General features: G+C 38.3%; 1 protein-coding gene across 2 annotated transcripts; it reads right to left on the reverse strand.

Annotated features, from left to right (window-relative positions):
- Window positions 1–315: 315 nt before the first annotated feature.
- On the reverse strand, window positions 316–16,851 carry LOC146670579 (protein shisa-4-like). 2 transcript variants are annotated; one of them, XM_085407593.1, is made up of 5 exons: window positions 14,942–16,851; window positions 14,138–14,264; window positions 13,437–13,600; window positions 5,271–5,462; window positions 316–2,548 (listed from the first exon to the last, which is right to left on the reverse strand). In XM_085407593.1, exons 1-5 carry the CDS (start codon window positions 15,006–15,008, stop codon window positions 2,379–2,381), a joined length of 720 nt encoding a protein of 239 aa, XP_085263719.1. In that variant the 5' UTR covers window positions 15,009–16,851; the 3' UTR covers window positions 316–2,378. The 2 variants fall into 2 exon arrangements, with proteins under 2 accessions (XP_085263719.1, XP_085263720.1); XM_085407594.1 differs by having other exon boundaries at window positions 13,437–13,597; window positions 14,942–16,849.
- Window positions 16,852–18,418: the final 1,567 nt, after the last annotated feature.

Genomic DNA, 18,418 nt, shown 5'->3' on the forward strand with positions numbered 1-18,418 from the left:
TTAAATGCAATTAAAAGTACAGTGGAACCACGACTTACGAATACCCCGTTTCACGAAAAATTCAAGTTACGAAGGCTCTGAACGGCAATATTTCTGCCCGTGTTACGGCAAAATGCCCGCGTAACGAAATCCACTGGATCTGATTGGCTGAGCCTACAATGCCCACAATGCCTTCCGAATCATGTGACAACCCCTTGGCTTCCGTACTTGCACTTCGCTGTTCCACTTAAGATAAGATAAGATAAGATAACTCTTTATTGTCATTGCACAGTCATACATAGTACAGTAGTACAATGAAATTGGAAAAACTGTCCTACGTCGGCACTACATATAACACAACACGACACGATATGACACATCACAACGTAACAAACAACACAACACAGTATATTAACTTAGTATAAAAAAGAAGAATAAGTGTATGTGTATTGCACACTGTTATTATTGCACATTAATTATTATTGCACCTTGTTATAAATATAAATATTATTGTTATCGTTTTAAACATTGTTACCTCCCCCTTGAACGACATATTGTTGTACTAGTTAGCAATTAGCCTATAGCCTATCGTTCAGCATCGCCTCACTCAAAACGCGCGATGGGTGCTTCGACTTACGAAAATGTTCGACTCACGAAAGACCCTCGGGAACGAATTAATTTCGTAAGTCGGGGTTCCACTGTATATTCAAGCATCACCAATAGAAAAAAAAAATCCTCAAAACCAGAAAAATACACAGGAAATATCGACAAGAAAAAGGGAGACAGCGAGAGAGCGAGAGAGAAACACTTTCCATTACCGTTTTTTTCTCTTAGAGATGCAGTGGGAGAAATGTGTGTAGTTCATGCACACATTAACATCCTAATTCATCTGCTATCATTCATGTACTGCATTATGAATAAACACACTGCAGTATGACCATCATTAATAATATTCAAGAACCAAAAACTGAGGAAAAAAGAAAACATACACTTTAATGAACATCACAATAAAGTATTTTTTCTCCACAAAATTGAAATATGACTAACCAAAAATATATAAAAAAACAAATAAACAGTATTCCTACATACACAGTTTAGACAAAAGGAAAGCATACTACAAAGTGTTTTTGGATTAAAATACTTCTTACATCAATGGTCTAAACTACAAACATGTGACCTTGCATCCCTTTCATTAACTGGCAGATGGTGTCTACAGAGAAGCGACACTGAAATGTAAGAATCTAAACAAAGAAAGATGATGAGATTTTCACAGAACATCAAAATGTAAACTGGCACACGAGTTTGTGACTGTACTGCTGGGTCAGCAGATGCACAAGAAAAAGGTCACATCTGTAAATGATGTTCAAGTAACTTCAGTCAACAGAAAGCGGAAGTGATGGCTCTTTTTCCATAACAACAGTGAAACAACACACGAACAAACCCTCACTCGTACGGGGCACTTTAAACAATAACAACAACAAAAAGAAATATTCGTGTTCTAATAACATTTAACAGGTTCGATGGCAGCATTTAAAAAAACTGCACGCTGCAAAACATCAAGGCTCATTTGAGTGAAGCTGTTATTAAGATAGCCGAGTAAATGTGACAACATTTTGTGACTCAAATGGATCAATAAATAGAATAAAATGAGATAAAATGCTTTAAAATATTTTTCTTTTAAGTTCCATGCATGCTTTTTGTAGGCACAAATCTTTCTCATATTTAACACGCGTCAATCAAGTTGATGTTTAGTTCAACTGAACATAAAAGACTCCTTTGGTAAACCTCGCAGTGCATTTTGGCTCAGTCCTGTTTTTAACAAAGCTGGGACTTTATGTAAAACTGAATCATTACTGGAACATCGCTAAAAGATTTAGAGAGTGTTTTAGAACAGGAAACGGAACACTCGGGAAAAGACAGAGTCAGCAAATTAACAATTCAAACTTCTCAATGTAAAACTAGTCAATTAAATCATCAAAGAAAGTCATATTTGCAGGAAATCACAATAGTTGTCTAAAGGCACTGCATTTTCCATAATAGAATTTAAATAGTGAGATAAGCCGGAAAAATTGCTTTACACAAAAGCACAAAGGAAAAAAAAATAAATCAATATCTGTTATCACTTAGCACAGTTCTGTAGAGGAAATCATAACATGGACTCAGTAACACTATCCAAGTTTAAAAGAGGGGAGACCACCAAGCTTGATATGAGCATGAAGTTACATGACACAGGTCACTGCCATATATCAGTGAAAGCAACATTAAGGCTAAACTAATATATATGTATTCCTGAAATGATAAATATTGCACTTTGTTCCCATGTAACGTGACTTACATGCGAGTACAGGGAAAAAGGCTCAAAGCACTTCCTGGGGCTGTACTGATGTCCACGATCCAGCCTAGTGTGGTGATGAAGCAAAACCTGGATTATATGCAGGCTGAGCAAGAAAGTCTGGAGTTGCAGGTGGAGCACTGGGCTTCGGCTGGGGGCACGGTGGCTGGGGGTATGCTGGCTGCCGGGGCATGAACGCAGCCTGGCCATAAGGCATCGGAGGATAGGCAGGACTGACTGGAAAGTGAAAAAAGAGCTTACATGAGACTGAACATGCAGACAGCACTAAAAAAGTAACCACAGCTAAAGTTCTGTAGCATAAGAAGAAATATTATATTAAAAAAAGTCTCTGGCAGTAATGGATGTGTTTATTTGTGTTTATTTACTGTGTATATTTTTTTCTGTATATATATATTGTATATTTTGATGACACAGATTCATCACCTTTACTTTAGCCAGTCGCAGTATTTTACACAACATGACTCACAGAAACAAGCTTCTGCCTCAGAGGCTAAATGAACTTCTGTAGAAATATTTTGTACATTGAAGCTCCTTCCCCCCCCCCCCCCCCCGAGTCAGGAGCTTCAAATTAATTAGGGCTGCCACGATTACGTTGACTATCAAAATCGTCGACGACTGATTTAATAGTCGACGCGTCGTTTGAAGCTCTGTAAGATCCCAAAAGACGCAGGAATAAGTAGTAGGGTTTAAGAGTGTAATAACGGACTGAAACAGAAGATGGCAGCACTGCATCTACAAGGATGCCAGCTGCCGTTAAACCCCGAAGAAGAAGAAGAAGAAGAAGTGTCCCAGAATTCATAGCGCAGCCCAGCTCAGTTTCCAACAATGGCGGCAGCTAGTTAGTTTTAATATTACTCTTATTATTATTTCTGGGTCACAAAATAAACGTTTAGCATATTTTCAGGCGAGAATGTAGCTGTGTAAACCTCAAATATCTGCTCAGTTTATCAGGACACCACATATTTTCAAAAGCGCTCCGACGTTTTCGGAGACGTCTGTTACCCACTAGCTCGATAGCTAGCCGGGGTTACAGGCTCACTAGAGCCGTGAGAACACCGGACTCCCGGCAGATCGTTTTCAAACCCACCGCCATCTTTCGCTACTCAGGTTAAACATATACAAGTCACTTAGATAACTTCAAAATGTTATTGTTTGGCTTTTTTTTTTAGTATTTTATTTGTTCCTGAGTAAATCGGTTTGGCTGAGCTTAAAGTTTCTCAGCCAAAAAGTTTTTACACAGCTGAATAAACATTAAGAAGACAACTGATTATCAGAAGTGTGAGATGCTCGAGAATATACTCCGGTGTCCTGTTATATTTTAGATAGCAAGGAGTTTATTAAACTTCACCGAAACAATCTGCAAATTTCATTAAAATTTAATAAACTATCATCTTGTCTTTATTTTTAGTTAGCACAGACCTTAAACACTTAAAGCTGTAAGCTAATGATAGTTATATAAGAGCAGATCAGATGCTGCTGGTGCAATAAGCTGTACGTTTTACATCCAATGGATGATGATCTGATTAGTCGACTAATCGCAAAAATAATCTGTGACTAGTCGACTATCAAAATAATCGTTTGTGGCAGCCCTACTATTAATATTTCCACAGATGCGCAGTTTTGGGTTTCAAAGCCTACCTTTCACCTGGTTCTGCAAACAAATATATTCTCTTTAGTTAAATACGGGCCTCTTTTCCAGGAAGCATTTACAAAAAACTACGTTTAAAAATAAACTGAGTTGATTCACTTTGAGATAACTCTGAGTTTCCTGTTTCAGAACAGCTGATCAGATTTAGTTCAATCAACCTTGAGTATATTCACCCAGAGTTAAGCATCTGCATTAGTAAAGAAAGAAAGCCATGATCAATGGAGTTGTGGCATCACGATTCACCATGGCAATAGGTAAATAAAGAGCATGAGAAATATGAAGACCACTCAGTGCTGAGCAGGATATTGATCGTCCCTCTTTCATCATCACTTTTAATGTCTGCTGGAAAGCTGGAATCCAAATGTTGCATTTGATTTTTAAATCAATCTTTTCTAATTATTCAGCTGTAACCTGACAGGGACAAAATGTAGGAACCAGGAACTGATGATAAAAATCTACAGAAACTCATTAGACACAGTTTACTGATGGATCTGTGATATTAGTTACCCAGAGAGCAACAGACTCCACCTTCAGGTCAGTTTATTAAATGAAAACCTGCCTTCACAGCAGGTTATGACCATTTTGTTGTTTGAATAATTATTCTCTAAACATTTCTTTCTTTTTTCTTTTCCTTTTTTGTGTTTCTGCCATTACTGGATAGAAATGCATAATGAGATTCTCAGAAAAAATGTTCCCCAGTTTAATCTGTTATAATCTGATTTCAGTCTTCACTGATAGATAATGGCTCTTACAGCCATAGCACTATCACATTGAACTGAAAAAAGCAAGGCAGCTTTCTGAGTCTTTAATGAATGTAAAATCACATCAGTAGAGACAAACATGTTATAAGAAAAGTCTTAGCTTTTGCAAGGAAACTGGCTGACAGTCTGAAAACATTACTGGCCAAGTTATAGACTATATAGATTTTATTCTGAGCTGATCATAAAACAGTGATGTAATTGCTGTCATCACTTATTCATGGCTGTCAAAGCTCTCACGTTAATTACACAAAATACCAAAACATCCCATAGCGTTTTAGTTTCTGTAAAAATGTACACTTCCACGCTGTGAACGCTGACAGCGACTTTATGAATAAGAAAATGACTCAGTGTGTCACACAAGTGGTTCAGGTCCAGCAGGACGGGAGGAGTCAGAGAGAAGCTCAGGGTCTGTTCCCAGTAACTAACAGAAAACAGGAGTTTCTCTCAGCTCGCAGTTAACAAACTCAGACTTGTTAGCTAAACCTGCTTCCTGGAATAGAGCTCAAGGCAAATCATAAACCACACTCACTGGCTTCCTGATAAGATGGCGGTGGTCCAACTGTGAATGACTGTCCATGGTAGGGCGGTGTGAGGATGGGCTGAGCTGGGTAGCCAGGCTGGGGTAGATGGTGGGGCATTTCCTGGTAGGATTCAGGGGGCCCAGGTGCTGCCGTTGGATGCTGAGGAGTGTTGCTGACCATTGTGACCTGGGTAGTGGCCTCTATCACAGGTGTAAGCAAATAAGTAACAAAAAGTTAGAAATGGAGAAACATGCTACATATTATCCAAAACACCTTTAATGTGTATTGTCATTTATAGGTAATATTCTAATAAAGATTCAAAAATAAATTTTTAAGGAAGGAGAAGAGCAAATGGTGCACTTTGAGTTAAGATACATAATTTATCATCCTCTCCTTAAGGTCTGCATCAAGGAAACTAAACATGATGTCGTTTGCTTATTGAATATACACAGATTTACACTTTTGAAGTTTACAGAGACTCAAAGAAACTCTTTGAGAGATTTTTATCATCGTCAGAGTGTAAACTGATCTCTGCGTAAGTACAGTGAAAATGAAAAGGCACTGCTTAGAACAGGAAAAAAGAAAACTTGTGGAAAACAAGGTGTCTTTAAACAGTGGGTGTCATCACAACCACTTCCTGTAAATGACGTGGAGTTGTCATGGAAACAATGAGTCACACAGGGTGGAGCTCTGACATTCCTGGATTTGATCCCATCATGCAGCGGCTTAAGCCAAAGATGCCACATTGTGTTCCTCACTTTATTGTAGCCTCTCTGCCAGAAGGACTTCCCCTAACGGCAAAACATTTACGAGCTGACCAAACTGACAGGAAGTCGGAAATGTAAAAATGGTTGACTGTAAATACTGACAACAGTCAGCTAAAGTACCAGTTTGCAAAATAGAAATGTGTTTATTTGACACGACAAACTGTTGGTTGAACATAATTTAATCATGTCACGCATTTCCATGTAATTACATTACGTTATGTACAGTAACCCATTCTTTATCATGTCACATGAACACATTTACACAAAACTAACAAGTAGTAATGATTTAAAAACATAAACACTATATGTACATGTTAAATGAACACATGGGATCTAACCAGCACTAAGGGGGTTAAATTAAGATTAAGACATTGTCTATTTATAAAAGTCTAGAGACTCAGAGTTAAACATTCATGTGTGAGGACAATTATGCATTTATGAGTCAAACATTAGCGATGAATAAACTTTGGAGGCCACCGAACATGCTGATACGCTCTGAACCTGAGAAGTAGATGGACCTGTGATTGTAGGTTGCACATACATCTGAGCTGTTTTTCAGCTGTTTTTGACTAACATGTTTAAAACAACAGCCTATTAATAGGGCTGGTCACAACCAAGCAACAAGAAATCCTCACAGCAACCTAAGTGTTTACTGCTCAGAGGTAGATCTGCAGATTCTTTGCACTGATCACATTTCATGTACATCGTAAAAACAACACTAGAAACTACAGGCAAGCACAGGCAAGGCACAGCCTGCTTATTTAAATAAAAAAGAAATTTTGTCCCAAGTAGAAGGGACCAAAAAAAGCAAATTCAGCAATCATTTGATGGGCAGGGGTGGAGATTAGGAATGTAGAATTATTTGAATGACATTGAAAATGCATGCTTCTCCAACAGATCGCAAAGCAAATTGAGCACTCCAAAATCCCAGCGCTACACCTTACACCTGTGCGCCAATCACAGCTGTTCACTGCATCGTAGCCCGGAGGAGTAACACTACATCAAAGACAGGCAACAGACGGTCAAAACAAAAATCAAATGTCTGGAGCAGCAGAAAGCGAGCTTGCTTCCAAAAGCAGGTCTGCTGTTTTGGATTTAGAACAATCATGTTAACCAAGAAGAAATCATCTGCGAAGAGTGCTGTAGATTTGTGTCAGGACCACAAAGCAGCACAGCGAACTTATTCAACCACCTGAAAACACACCTGCAAGGTGAAGTAAAAAAAATGCAATTGTTGCTAAGGTTAATCACCCAACATCAACTCAGATGTACATAAACGCGAACCTGTACAGCTCTTCGTGGTATCGCTAGAGCTCACAAAGAAGCACAATCTCATTTGGCCAAGGTAAGTAATTAAGGCTTTAGGTAATATAGCACATTTAAAAACAGAAAGTTTGCCCATAATAGCCTATAATGAAAAAAGAAGAGGGCCAAGGATTAAGCCCTGGGGCACCTCACAAGAAAATGGGGCTGAGGTGGACTTTTTCAACATTAACACTGAAAGTTCTGCGACTCTAATATGAATGAAGCCAATTCAGTGCAGCACCTTTGATGCCAACCAGGTGTTCCACATGGGAGATAAGAATATTGTGGTCAACAGTATCAAACGCTGCAGTAAGATCTAAAAGCACGAGGATGACCGAAATTCCACAATCAGTAGCTAAAAAGAAAAACACGTAAAAGTGCTGTTTCAGTGGAGTGTAGCTGTTTAAAACCAGACTGAAAAACTTCCATCATACCGTTAGTATCTATATTCAGATGGATAAAAACTATTTTTTCCAATAACTTTGCGAAGAATGGAACTTTTGAAATGAGGGGTCAGCGCCAGGTTTTTGTTAATAAAGGGTTTACAATTGCATGTTTAAAACCCATCAGGAACCACACTGGAAGTAATACTGCTATTTATAATAGCAAGGACTGAGTTCCAATAGAAGGGAAAACGTCTTTAAAGAGCCATGCAGGAATAAAACATCCATGGGAATAGGGCTGCTCAATTAATCGAATTTTAATCACGATTACGATCTGGGCTTTCAACGATCATTAAAAATGACTGAGCCGATTATTAGCCCCTCCCTCATTTATCCGCGACACCTTAAAGGCCGGTCCGTGAAAATATTGTCGGGCATAAACCGGTCCGTGGCGCAAAAAAGGTTGGAGACCGCTGATTAAGAGGACCCGAGGGAAGCTCGGAAAGCTAAGCAGAAGTTATTTGGAGAGGAGAGAGTGACTGCTGTTGGTTGAAAAGAGAGGTAAAAAAACTTCAGTGGTGTTGCACACTATTTTATATTATTTTTTAAAGTCATTGTTAACCCTTTAAAGCCGGTCAGAGCAGCACGCTTCGTGTTGTGTAACTATTTTTAAATCCCTGTAGAACCTGAACCGTGTAAGCTAGCGCAATAATTTGTTTTGCATATGAAACCGGAGGAGTTGTACTTACATCTGATGCCATCAGCTTGTCCTCGGTCACGGTTTCGTTCCACATAAAGCTTTGCAAAAATTGCATAAAAAGCGCTTGCAGGAACAAAAACATAATATTCCAGAAACAGGCTTTGCCGATCCATCAGCTGTTCGTAACACTTCCCACAGTGAAATGATGCACCTGCTGTTTTCTTTGCAAATTTGCATCATAGGATTGTTTTTTGTTTTTCCTGCAGTATATAAAAATTGCTGTATCTCCAAAATAAAACTATGAAGACACTCAAAATAAATTTCCTGTTGTTGTAAACTATTTTTTGCAACTTTATTGTATTTAAAGTTTTGAGGGATAAACCTCTTAAATTTCTCCAAGTAGAAATATATGTAAACAAAACAAAAGCGATTTTCAATTTTTTTTGTAGTTTATTGCACTTTTTTGCAATTTATGTAATTACTATGGACTTAATGCATACATATTATTAAAATATGGGCTATAACAGTTGTATTGATGTATAGCAACTTGAAATGCTCCCACAAATGGCACTACAGCATGTAAAAAAAATAATATAAGCTCTGGTGGACTTGGTTCTATAGTACCCGTTGCCTACTGGTGGTGGTCAGAGGGCCCGGTGGCGCCAGTGTCAGGCAGCCTCGCCTCTGTCAGTGCGCCCCAGGGTGGCTGTGGCTACAATGTAGCTTGCCATCACCAGTGTGTGAATGTGTGTGTGAATGGGTGGATGACTGGATATGTAAAGCGCTTTGGGGTCCTTAGGGACTAGTAAAGCGCTATATAAATACAGGCCATTTACCATTTACCATTTAGGTCTTAAAGGGTTAAATAAATATCGTCAAATAATCGTGATCTCAATTTCAGTGAAAATAATCGTGATTATCATTTTTGCCATAATCGAGCAGCCCTACATGGGAATAACCTTTCCAAAGTGCCAATGCGGGCACTATATGCAAAGCATCCAAGGGGAAAGAGATTAAGCTCTAAGATCGGTTGACTACTTTGCTATGAGTTTCCATCACGCAGATGCCAAGAATGGAGTGAAAGAATTTATATTTTACTTTTAGGAAATGAATAAATATCTTATTTGTCTGCAATTAAGTTTTATTTAAGAAGAATATAGCACAATGGGGAAAGCAGGGCTGTGTTGATGTAATTTTGCATTAAGTTTTTGTACAATTTTCTTTAAACTGACGTAATTTTTTTGCTCAAAGAGAGGCACTGAATTTAAATGAATGATGAGTAACAGCTTTATTACAGCACACATATTTGCAAAGTAGCAGGATCACAACATGACATGCACATGAAATCTGTGTTATGTGATGTCTCTAAATTTATTATGAATATTTTAAGGCCTAATTTAGTTTATATTGACTAATCGTGATAATAGTAATCCTAAGATTGGGCAAAATGATAAGGATTAGCATTTTGGCTATAATTGTGCAGCCTTAGGGGTTTTGCAATTTCATTACTGTCAAGAATTGACAAAGTGATGAAAACACAAGGCTTCCTTGCACAGTACATGGTATTCAAATTCCTACTGAAAATAACAACTGTAAAAAAACAAACAAAATTCCCGTTCATTATTAAAATCTATAAAATCTTAGTCTGCATTTTATCCAGCATTACATAATCCTTATTGCTATTAGCATTATTGCTACTATTATTGCTCCTCGTAAATATCGGCTGACTGGGGATAATAGAATCATTACAGCTAGAGCTGGGCGATATGAGATTTTTTCATATCACGATATGTTTTTTTCATTTCAGGCGATAACGATATCTATCACGATATAAGCCAAATAACTATATTTGTAAGATTTAAATGTGCCGTTGCTCACAAGTAAAATGTGAAATAATCAGCAGCTTGTTTTTATTTAAATATTTATTTCCCATAATAAGTTCAACAGGGTAGATGTACTTAAGGAACATGAGACTTTTTCAGATAAATAAAGGCAAATATTGCAAACTACACAAAAGGCAGCCGCTAAAGCGTTTAAGTTTCAAAATAGAACAAATGAAACAGACTAAATTGTCAATTCCACTTAGAAACAAAATATTAATTCTAAAAATAAATCTTAGTTTGTTTTACAGAAGAACAGACAAAACTGACTAACTTTTGTCAATATCAAATAAACTGAGAACTAAAAGGAAATTCTCAATCTCTCCTTGTTGTATAGCTGAGCTTTTCAAACAGTTTTAACAGTTACTTTAGTCTGACAAAAGCCGAATGACGAATTAGCGCTTCCAGTCAGAGACTGAGGCTACGTCCACACGTACACGGGTATTTTTGAAAACGGAGACTTTCCGTTTTCGTTTTAAAAAATAATCCCGTCCACACATAAAGGCAGAAATGAAGGAAAACGCTGCTATGAACATGCCAAAGCAGCAGGTGGAGCTAGATTCCTAACCGTGCAGAAATGTTGGCCAATCAGAAGTCTAGAAGCCTCGGTGGGAAAAAGTAAACAAAGCTGCGGCATAGAAGCAGAACCGAGTCGTATGTGTGGACGGACAGTAACTGTGTGTATATGTAAGCATTTAAACACTGCAGAGAGTAGAATTAACAGTAACAGTATTGTAGAAATTCATTTCACCGAAACAATAACGTGGCGCACAGTGTGACGCATGCACCAGTTTATTGTATTTCCAGACTTGCTTTCGGCACAATTTACAGTGCACGCTACTCTGTTTTTGTCAGACTTGAAATAGCCGAAATACCTTCACACTACGGAACTTCTATGGCTCTTCCGCTCGACAATCTCTCCGGCATTGGAACCATCATCTGTTTTCTCTTCGGTCACGCTCGGTTGATTTTTCCAGTCGGCACACTCATTTCCTCCATTATGCGCTGGCTCCATTACCCGCTGGCTGCTTCCCAAACAAACACACGTGCGGCTTGGCACTTGTGCTGTACGTAACAAGTCACGCGACGTGACGCTGCGGCTGTGATTGGTTTGGCTCTGCGCTACTTAATTTGGATCGGCTGACCTTTTTTTTTTTTTTTTTTTTTTTTTTAAGAGGACAAGAGCGGCGAGGTCTATCGCGATAGCTTAATTTCTCTATCGAGTAAAAGTTATATCGCGATACATATCGTTATCGTTCTATCGCCCAGCTCTAATTACAGCTATGCTGTGTCTAACAGGTTTGAAATATTGACAATGATTCTCTGGCTACAGAGACAATACTCAGTAGGATCAGTTAACTGCTGGCTCTGATCTTTTCATGTCATTTGAGAAAAAAACAAAATAAAGATGCTAGAGTTCAAAGCCCCACACAGCTGTTTCTGAGCGCCTTAAAGTTGGTATTTGAAAAATTGATACGGCTGAGCTCAAGGAATTTAAAGCACTCAGAGTAAGCAGAAGCAAAAATCAAGTAAAGACATGACCCCAAAAATCACACCAGCATCAAACTTAGGCACAAACTCTAAACACCAATTATCGCTGATGACGTGTTGACTCATTGCCCTGTGGCATATACGCTCACCAAGAACACCAATGGAAGGCAAAAGAATAGAATAGAATAGAATTCAACTTTATTGTCATTGCACATGCACAGGTACAGGGCAACGAAATGCAGTTGCATCCATCCAGAAGTGCTTTAGTGATATAGATATATTACAATATATATTAGCAATAATATAGATATGTGAGTATATTACAGAAATGGGTCTATTATGGTATGTTATAATGTACACGGTATGAAGTATGTTGTGAATATTCTATAACTATAAGTATGTACAGGCTGTAGTGAGTAACCTAATCCTAATCAAACACCAATGAGGAGCTGAAAAGTTTACAAAGCCTCCAATACTGCAGTGATTCTGAAACATTAGGTCAGGGGAGGCTCTGTATCTCAGTTGTTTTGTTTCTTGTCAGACCAAACTGCTGAGGTAATAAAAGTCATGTGGTAGGTGAGCCAACAGTCTACAAACGAGGCCCTCATGGTCTCAGACAAATGCTCCAACTCACCAGTCAATCACTGCAATGTATGAGAAATCACCCAAATGTCAGACTCACACTAATACTGTAGGTCCTTGTTCACATGAAGTGTTCCAAGTACTTCATTCATTTGACTGAGCCGGGCACTTTAGGTTTTTGCATATTGCATCACACAGGCAGGAGGTGAAATCCAGCATCACTAATCTTTTTCAGTGTTTGACATGTTTTGTCCTGCAAGGCTCCGACTTACTGTGAATATGGCTCTATTCAGAGGAACTCAGCCGTCTTTTCTAGTTGACTAACAGGTTTGTTCTAGAAGACGGATACGTTTCACAGGTTTCAGCAGCTGAGTTACTGAAGACTAGAATGAGAAGTTTTGCCGACAGGAAGCAGAGATTTGTTTAAATAATCATTGACTCGTCAACTAATCGAAGGAATTAAGATTAGTCGAGTATGAAAATAATCGTTAGTTGCAGCCCTACCAGTGAGTAAAGATAATCACATTATTGTCTTTGTGGACTTTTTCATCTCTGATAAAAGACATCGAGAAGAAAAAAAAAAAAGAAAGTCAACAGCTACTGATGAACGTTTAATTCGCATTTTCATAGGGTTTTATCTTTTAGCCACTATAGAAACAAATGAGGTGCCTTAAACTCCGTCATGCCACAGTGCCTACTCTTAAGTTTAAGGCATCAATGCATGAAAATTGTGTTTTGAGAGCTTGAAATATTCTGTAAATGCCAAAAGGCACAAAACAACAGCCTTCAGATCTATATCTAAAGCCTTGACTATACTTTGTGTCCGCTGAGGTTTGAGTAAAGTAAAATCCGTCATCAGAGAAAGCGTGTGAGAATCTGTTCATGTATCTGTAACTGCCAATATTTTTTGACTGCAATAACTTTACATTACAATGCACCAACTGTAGTAAATGTAAAGGTGCCTTCCAGAAGTTTCACACGAATGACGAAAGTTGTCTTTGCTCACAACAGAGTACAGTCAAAAAAGCATCACCCAAATTAAAGTACTAGTTCTAGTAATACCTACCACGTTTGTTGCACAGCTTGTACAGGCAGCAGCTGGGGCAGACGCAGCAGCAGAAGATGAGGAATACAAAGGGGATGATGCTCATGCCAACAATGAGAATGAGTAATGTTTTGTTGTTGAAAGCAGTTAACTGATCCTGAAAATTTTTTTCAGGATCTTTGCTGCTGAAAAAGAAGCAAAGTAGGGATTATGCCCAAAACAAAATAGGAAAAAAACAAAAATAAAACAAAGTATTACAGCTAGGCTACGGTCTGTTTACTGTCGATTTTCAAAACTTCCAACTATGCAACAACTCCTCATGCTATAGTTGTGTCTGCTACGTTTTTTGCAACACTGACTGAAAAACAGGTGTAGGTGTGTTATCTTCCAACAACCAGCACACAGCATGCAAAAGCCCTTTTTCTACCCAGATACCCTGTCAGTCCTCCAGCGAGTAAGCAAAGCAGCACACTGATGAATGTTATGTGAATGAAGGCCTTCGTTTCAGTCTAGTGCACTTTGGCTTTATGCTGATGGCCGTGCGCAGGAAGACATTGTGTCCTGTTTTTTAACAGCTTAAATGTGGCCTTAAACACATTTATACTGGGAGAAAAGAGAGACTTAAAAAGAAATCACTTTCTAAAATAGGAAATTGTTCATTTTACACAAACTAGCTAAATGCAGGTTTTTTTGTGGATTGCAGATTGAAAATGAAAACATACCACTCTTCTTCATCAAAGCGTTTTGACGGATCTAAACAACAATATCTGCTGTTGCAGTCCCCACAGCAAAAGCCTCTATGGCATTCCTGGGCTTCCTTACCACTGTAAGCCAAGCAGTCGTCCCCTGCTGTAACAGAGCAGACCGAGAAAATCAGAGAGGGGCAGCAAAAGTTAGCTCATTTCAGGTCAATCAATTAGTTATTAAAATTAACTTTTCAGCACTGCAACATTTTGACTTTTAGGGAATTGGTGATTCACTGTCACTGTAGCTCTTGAAAGTGTACTACGCTGTACAGAGGTGATGTTTTCACACACTTATCTATGCTCAGCCCTGAGTTTGAAACCCTGCTGCTTCCACTTGGTGGTCACTCTGAAGGATGTAGTTTGTACTGCTGCTAAATGATCGTTCACGCGTTTCTTGTTAATTAGCGGGCAGCTCGAGTGACCAGAATATAGTGGATAAAAACTATAACCTAAAACATGTGAAAATAGCCACTGACACTGACTGATTGTATATTATTTTTAAATGACTTTCATTTCTTTTTTTATGGGTCTGTAACAAACTAATCCTACAGTGTTATTAAAAGGTTTAAAACACAAGCTGTAACTTAAAAAAAAACAAAAGAAAACATGTCTTGATGAGTTTTATGGCCTTTCATAAAAATGAAAAGTTTTCGGATAATTAGACGCTACGTCACTGACTTCGCCCTAAACGTGGTCTGAAGTAACGTCACAGACTGCTTGGTGGTCAGCGGCTACAAGAAAACACAGCGGCCGTTTAAGGATGAACATAATTAAACTTACCGGATACACAAGGGGACAGGATCACAAACAGAGCCAACACGGCAGCAGAACACAGGCCTGACGCCATGTCCGTGTGTAAAACTTTCCCGGATTCACTCACGGACCCGGGAATCTTCCCCGACAGTTACTCTGCTCCGCACGGACTGCTGCACAGATCGTCTATACACGAAGCCGCCTCACTCAGGTCGTGTTCCAGCCCACTGACACACTTATTCCACGGACTGTGCAGAATCACGGGTCTGTAAACACATCATTACACACGGTTACGAGCTGCGAACAAAAAGTCTTTTAAGAAATTGTAAACAGAAATGTTTAAAGAGACGAGGCTGCAGACACGAGCGGAAGTTATTCTTCCCTCTTGTCGTCTTTTTCCGGTGAGTTATTGAGCAGATGAAAAAAATACTTTTTCCCTCTTTTTTTACAATTTATACTAATGTAAAAATTATTGCGTATTTTATTTATTCGGGTATCCGAATAGTAATATTACCCAGTGCTAACTAGCTTGAATACCAGTGAATTATTTTACACTATCTTATTACTATGCATTTTAAAAAGTAGTTTACAGACTTGTAATTCGCAATATTTCAGAAATATTGTACATTTAACTCTTTGCTGTTTCTGACAAACCACCACAGTGAAATGCATTTTTACCTAACAGTTAAATCATAAGACATTACATTTTGGACAAGCTGTTTTTAAAATTTAATATTTTGCCTGTAGTCGTATTTTTATAGTACAGTGTAAATGTTTTGAGCCACTTGTCATTTCATTATGTTGGGGAAATGGGTGTAGTGATGTTTTTGGAAAAAGTGCTTACACATGTGCAAGTATACAGTATATAAGGCAAAAATAATGTCTGTATAATTCTAATTATTCTTCAGTACAGCCTAAAATAAGGCAGCTTTCATGTAAAGCTCTGCAGGCTTTTTGAAGGACATTCAAAGCTTTTATTTGCATGTTGGTGCTTTTTGTTCTGTTCTCAGTCAAGATGGTCCCATACTGCTCCCACACTGCTAACCAGGAATGCTTTTACTGCCTTGACAGTGTACCTGCCATCATTGTCATACTACATAATGAAAATACTGCCAATGAGACACCTGAATATTGTGTTTTGTCTCAAAATGTGTTTTTTCTGCACTTGTTATTCCGTCAGTTTGACACGATCCCCTGCACCACCTGCTGAAATGCAGCCCAAAGCATGAAAGAGCCTCCACCATGTTTTACAGATGTGTTTTACATTCACTGTTGTACCTCTCTCCTGACATCCTGCATACATACTGACAATTTTAAATTTGGATTCAGCACTCCACAAAACCTGTTGCCACTGACTTTCTGTCCGGTTTTATGTGTGATGAACATAACTCGGACTCTTTGCCCACATTTCCCTTCCTTAAAAATGGCTTCTTGACAGCCACCTTTCCACTGAGACCATATTTAATGAGGCAATAGCTTAGTCTCTAATTGTGTTGTGCTTTCATTGAGACAGAATATTAACCAAACAAATCCAGAAAAAAGTATGCATCACATAAAACTTAAAAATGAATCTGCAAGTCACTGAGTGAAATAAATAAGATCCCCAAGCAAAACATGACTTAGTGCTTTGTGGAGAAACGCCTGTGTGCAGTACAGGGGTTGGACATTTCTTACAGTTGGCAGGCTAAGTGCAGATGGAACAGAGGAACACTTTAAACGGCTCAAATAACTCAGTATGAGTCACAATGTCTCAAATGTAGCCATGGCTACATCCATTTGCAGTGAATAATGTATAGATCAACGGTTTCACATGGCTGTTTACAAGTCATGTTTAGACAACGATGTTGATGTTTGTTATATTCGATGGCTGGTATTCAAGGCCGTGGCGACGAGCAATGGCTTCCTTTCTCCAACTGTTGCACATGGTCACATGTAGAATGAGAAGCAGCAGCTATTGCCACCATTCTTAGCCAGTAGGTGGATGAGTGACTGTTTTGTCTTTTGTGTTTTTGTTTAAATGGTTTACTAGGCTTTTATTATGCAGTAGCTGTTACTGCATAACTGCATGTCATGTCAACAACATAAACTACTTGTAGATGTTACTGATTATTGCTTTTGTAGCCAACTGTAGAGTCCACCTATCATTTATCAATCTTCCTTAACTATCTTGGTTGTCTTTAATAGCTTGTCGTTTAACTTCTATGTAACAGACTCTTGTTGACTCTACGACGGGACTATTCTAACTACTTTGAGGCTCAAGACCTCTCTCTTGCTCCTATTGAAAAAGGTGGGTCACTTTGGCCAATGTTACCTTAGCAATGGAGTCCAACGTCACCAAATGCCTGCCTCCCGGCACAACACAGACTCCAAGACAAACTCCATATAAAGACAAGAAAACAAACACCGATGTGGCTTCGGACAGAGACAATACTGTGATGCAAGCAAGCCTCGAGGCGTGGCACACGTTTTACATAGAGAGGCTTTCTTTGTGTTAGCTGCTTCAAGAAAACATAAAACCCTGAGTAGAAATAACAGGTGCTGGATGAAAAGGAGGTGTTTGACACCTTTCACTCTTTACAAAATGGAATAACTGAATGTGTTCTACTTCAGTCATATCAAATGAACATGTAGTTAGAAATTTGTAAAGAACATAAAAAACTAGATAAACAAATGAATGAAAACACTGGTGGCTCCAAACAAAACAAGAGAGAAATCCTGTAGACTCTTAATTTTCTGAATGTATATATAAATAAATGTTTTGGGTTTTTTTTATTTCAGCCGCTCGTTTAACTCTCTGAACATTTCAACTTTAACATTACTCGCTGTATTCAGGCCACTGATTGGTGCTTTACAATAGTCTCATGAAGGAAATCTCTTTAGTTTGTTGCCAGATCAAAGTGAAATTATTTGACTGAATATTTGTGTTGATAAAAAGACACAGTACTGATAAATCGTTCTGTTTACTGTAATTCCAGTTATGTAAATCAGTCCTGGCAGTATGCAAATTCCTGTAACTATGCAACGCATTTTGTACTGATGTAACTTAACCACATGAGTTAGGTTTATGGTTTCAGTCAGGTGTGACTCAAAAGTATAAGCATTAACCGTTTTTTCATTTAGTATCATGCTTAGAGCTGCTGTGAAAATGTGATTTCAACCTAAACTCTGAGCAAAACTTGCTCTGGATCAGGTTATGTGTTCAGTGCAGACTGAACAGCACTTTAAGTTCACAAAGCCCCTCAACGTTTAAAAGAAAAATATTTATTTGTATTAGAGTTATGTTGGATGATAAAATAAATCAATGTAACAACAAAAAATAAACTGAAAGTTTAATTTCCACGAGATAACCTAAATGCATTGTGTCATGTGTAGCTTTAGCTTTGAGCAGCAAAATAGTTAATAGTGAAGATTTTAAAGTTCCAGTGCAGTGAGACTTAATTGTTGTGTAACTTAATTGTTACACCTTGTAAAGCAGCAACGCTGATCATTTCGGGGGCGATTCTA

Source organism: Rhamphochromis longiceps, linkage group LG5 (assembly GCF_057381845.1).
Source record: "Rhamphochromis longiceps isolate RC_006_pf linkage group LG5, R_longiceps_female_GT1.1, whole genome shotgun sequence".
Lineage (NCBI taxonomy): Eukaryota > Metazoa > Chordata > Actinopteri > Cichliformes > Cichlidae > Rhamphochromis > Rhamphochromis longiceps.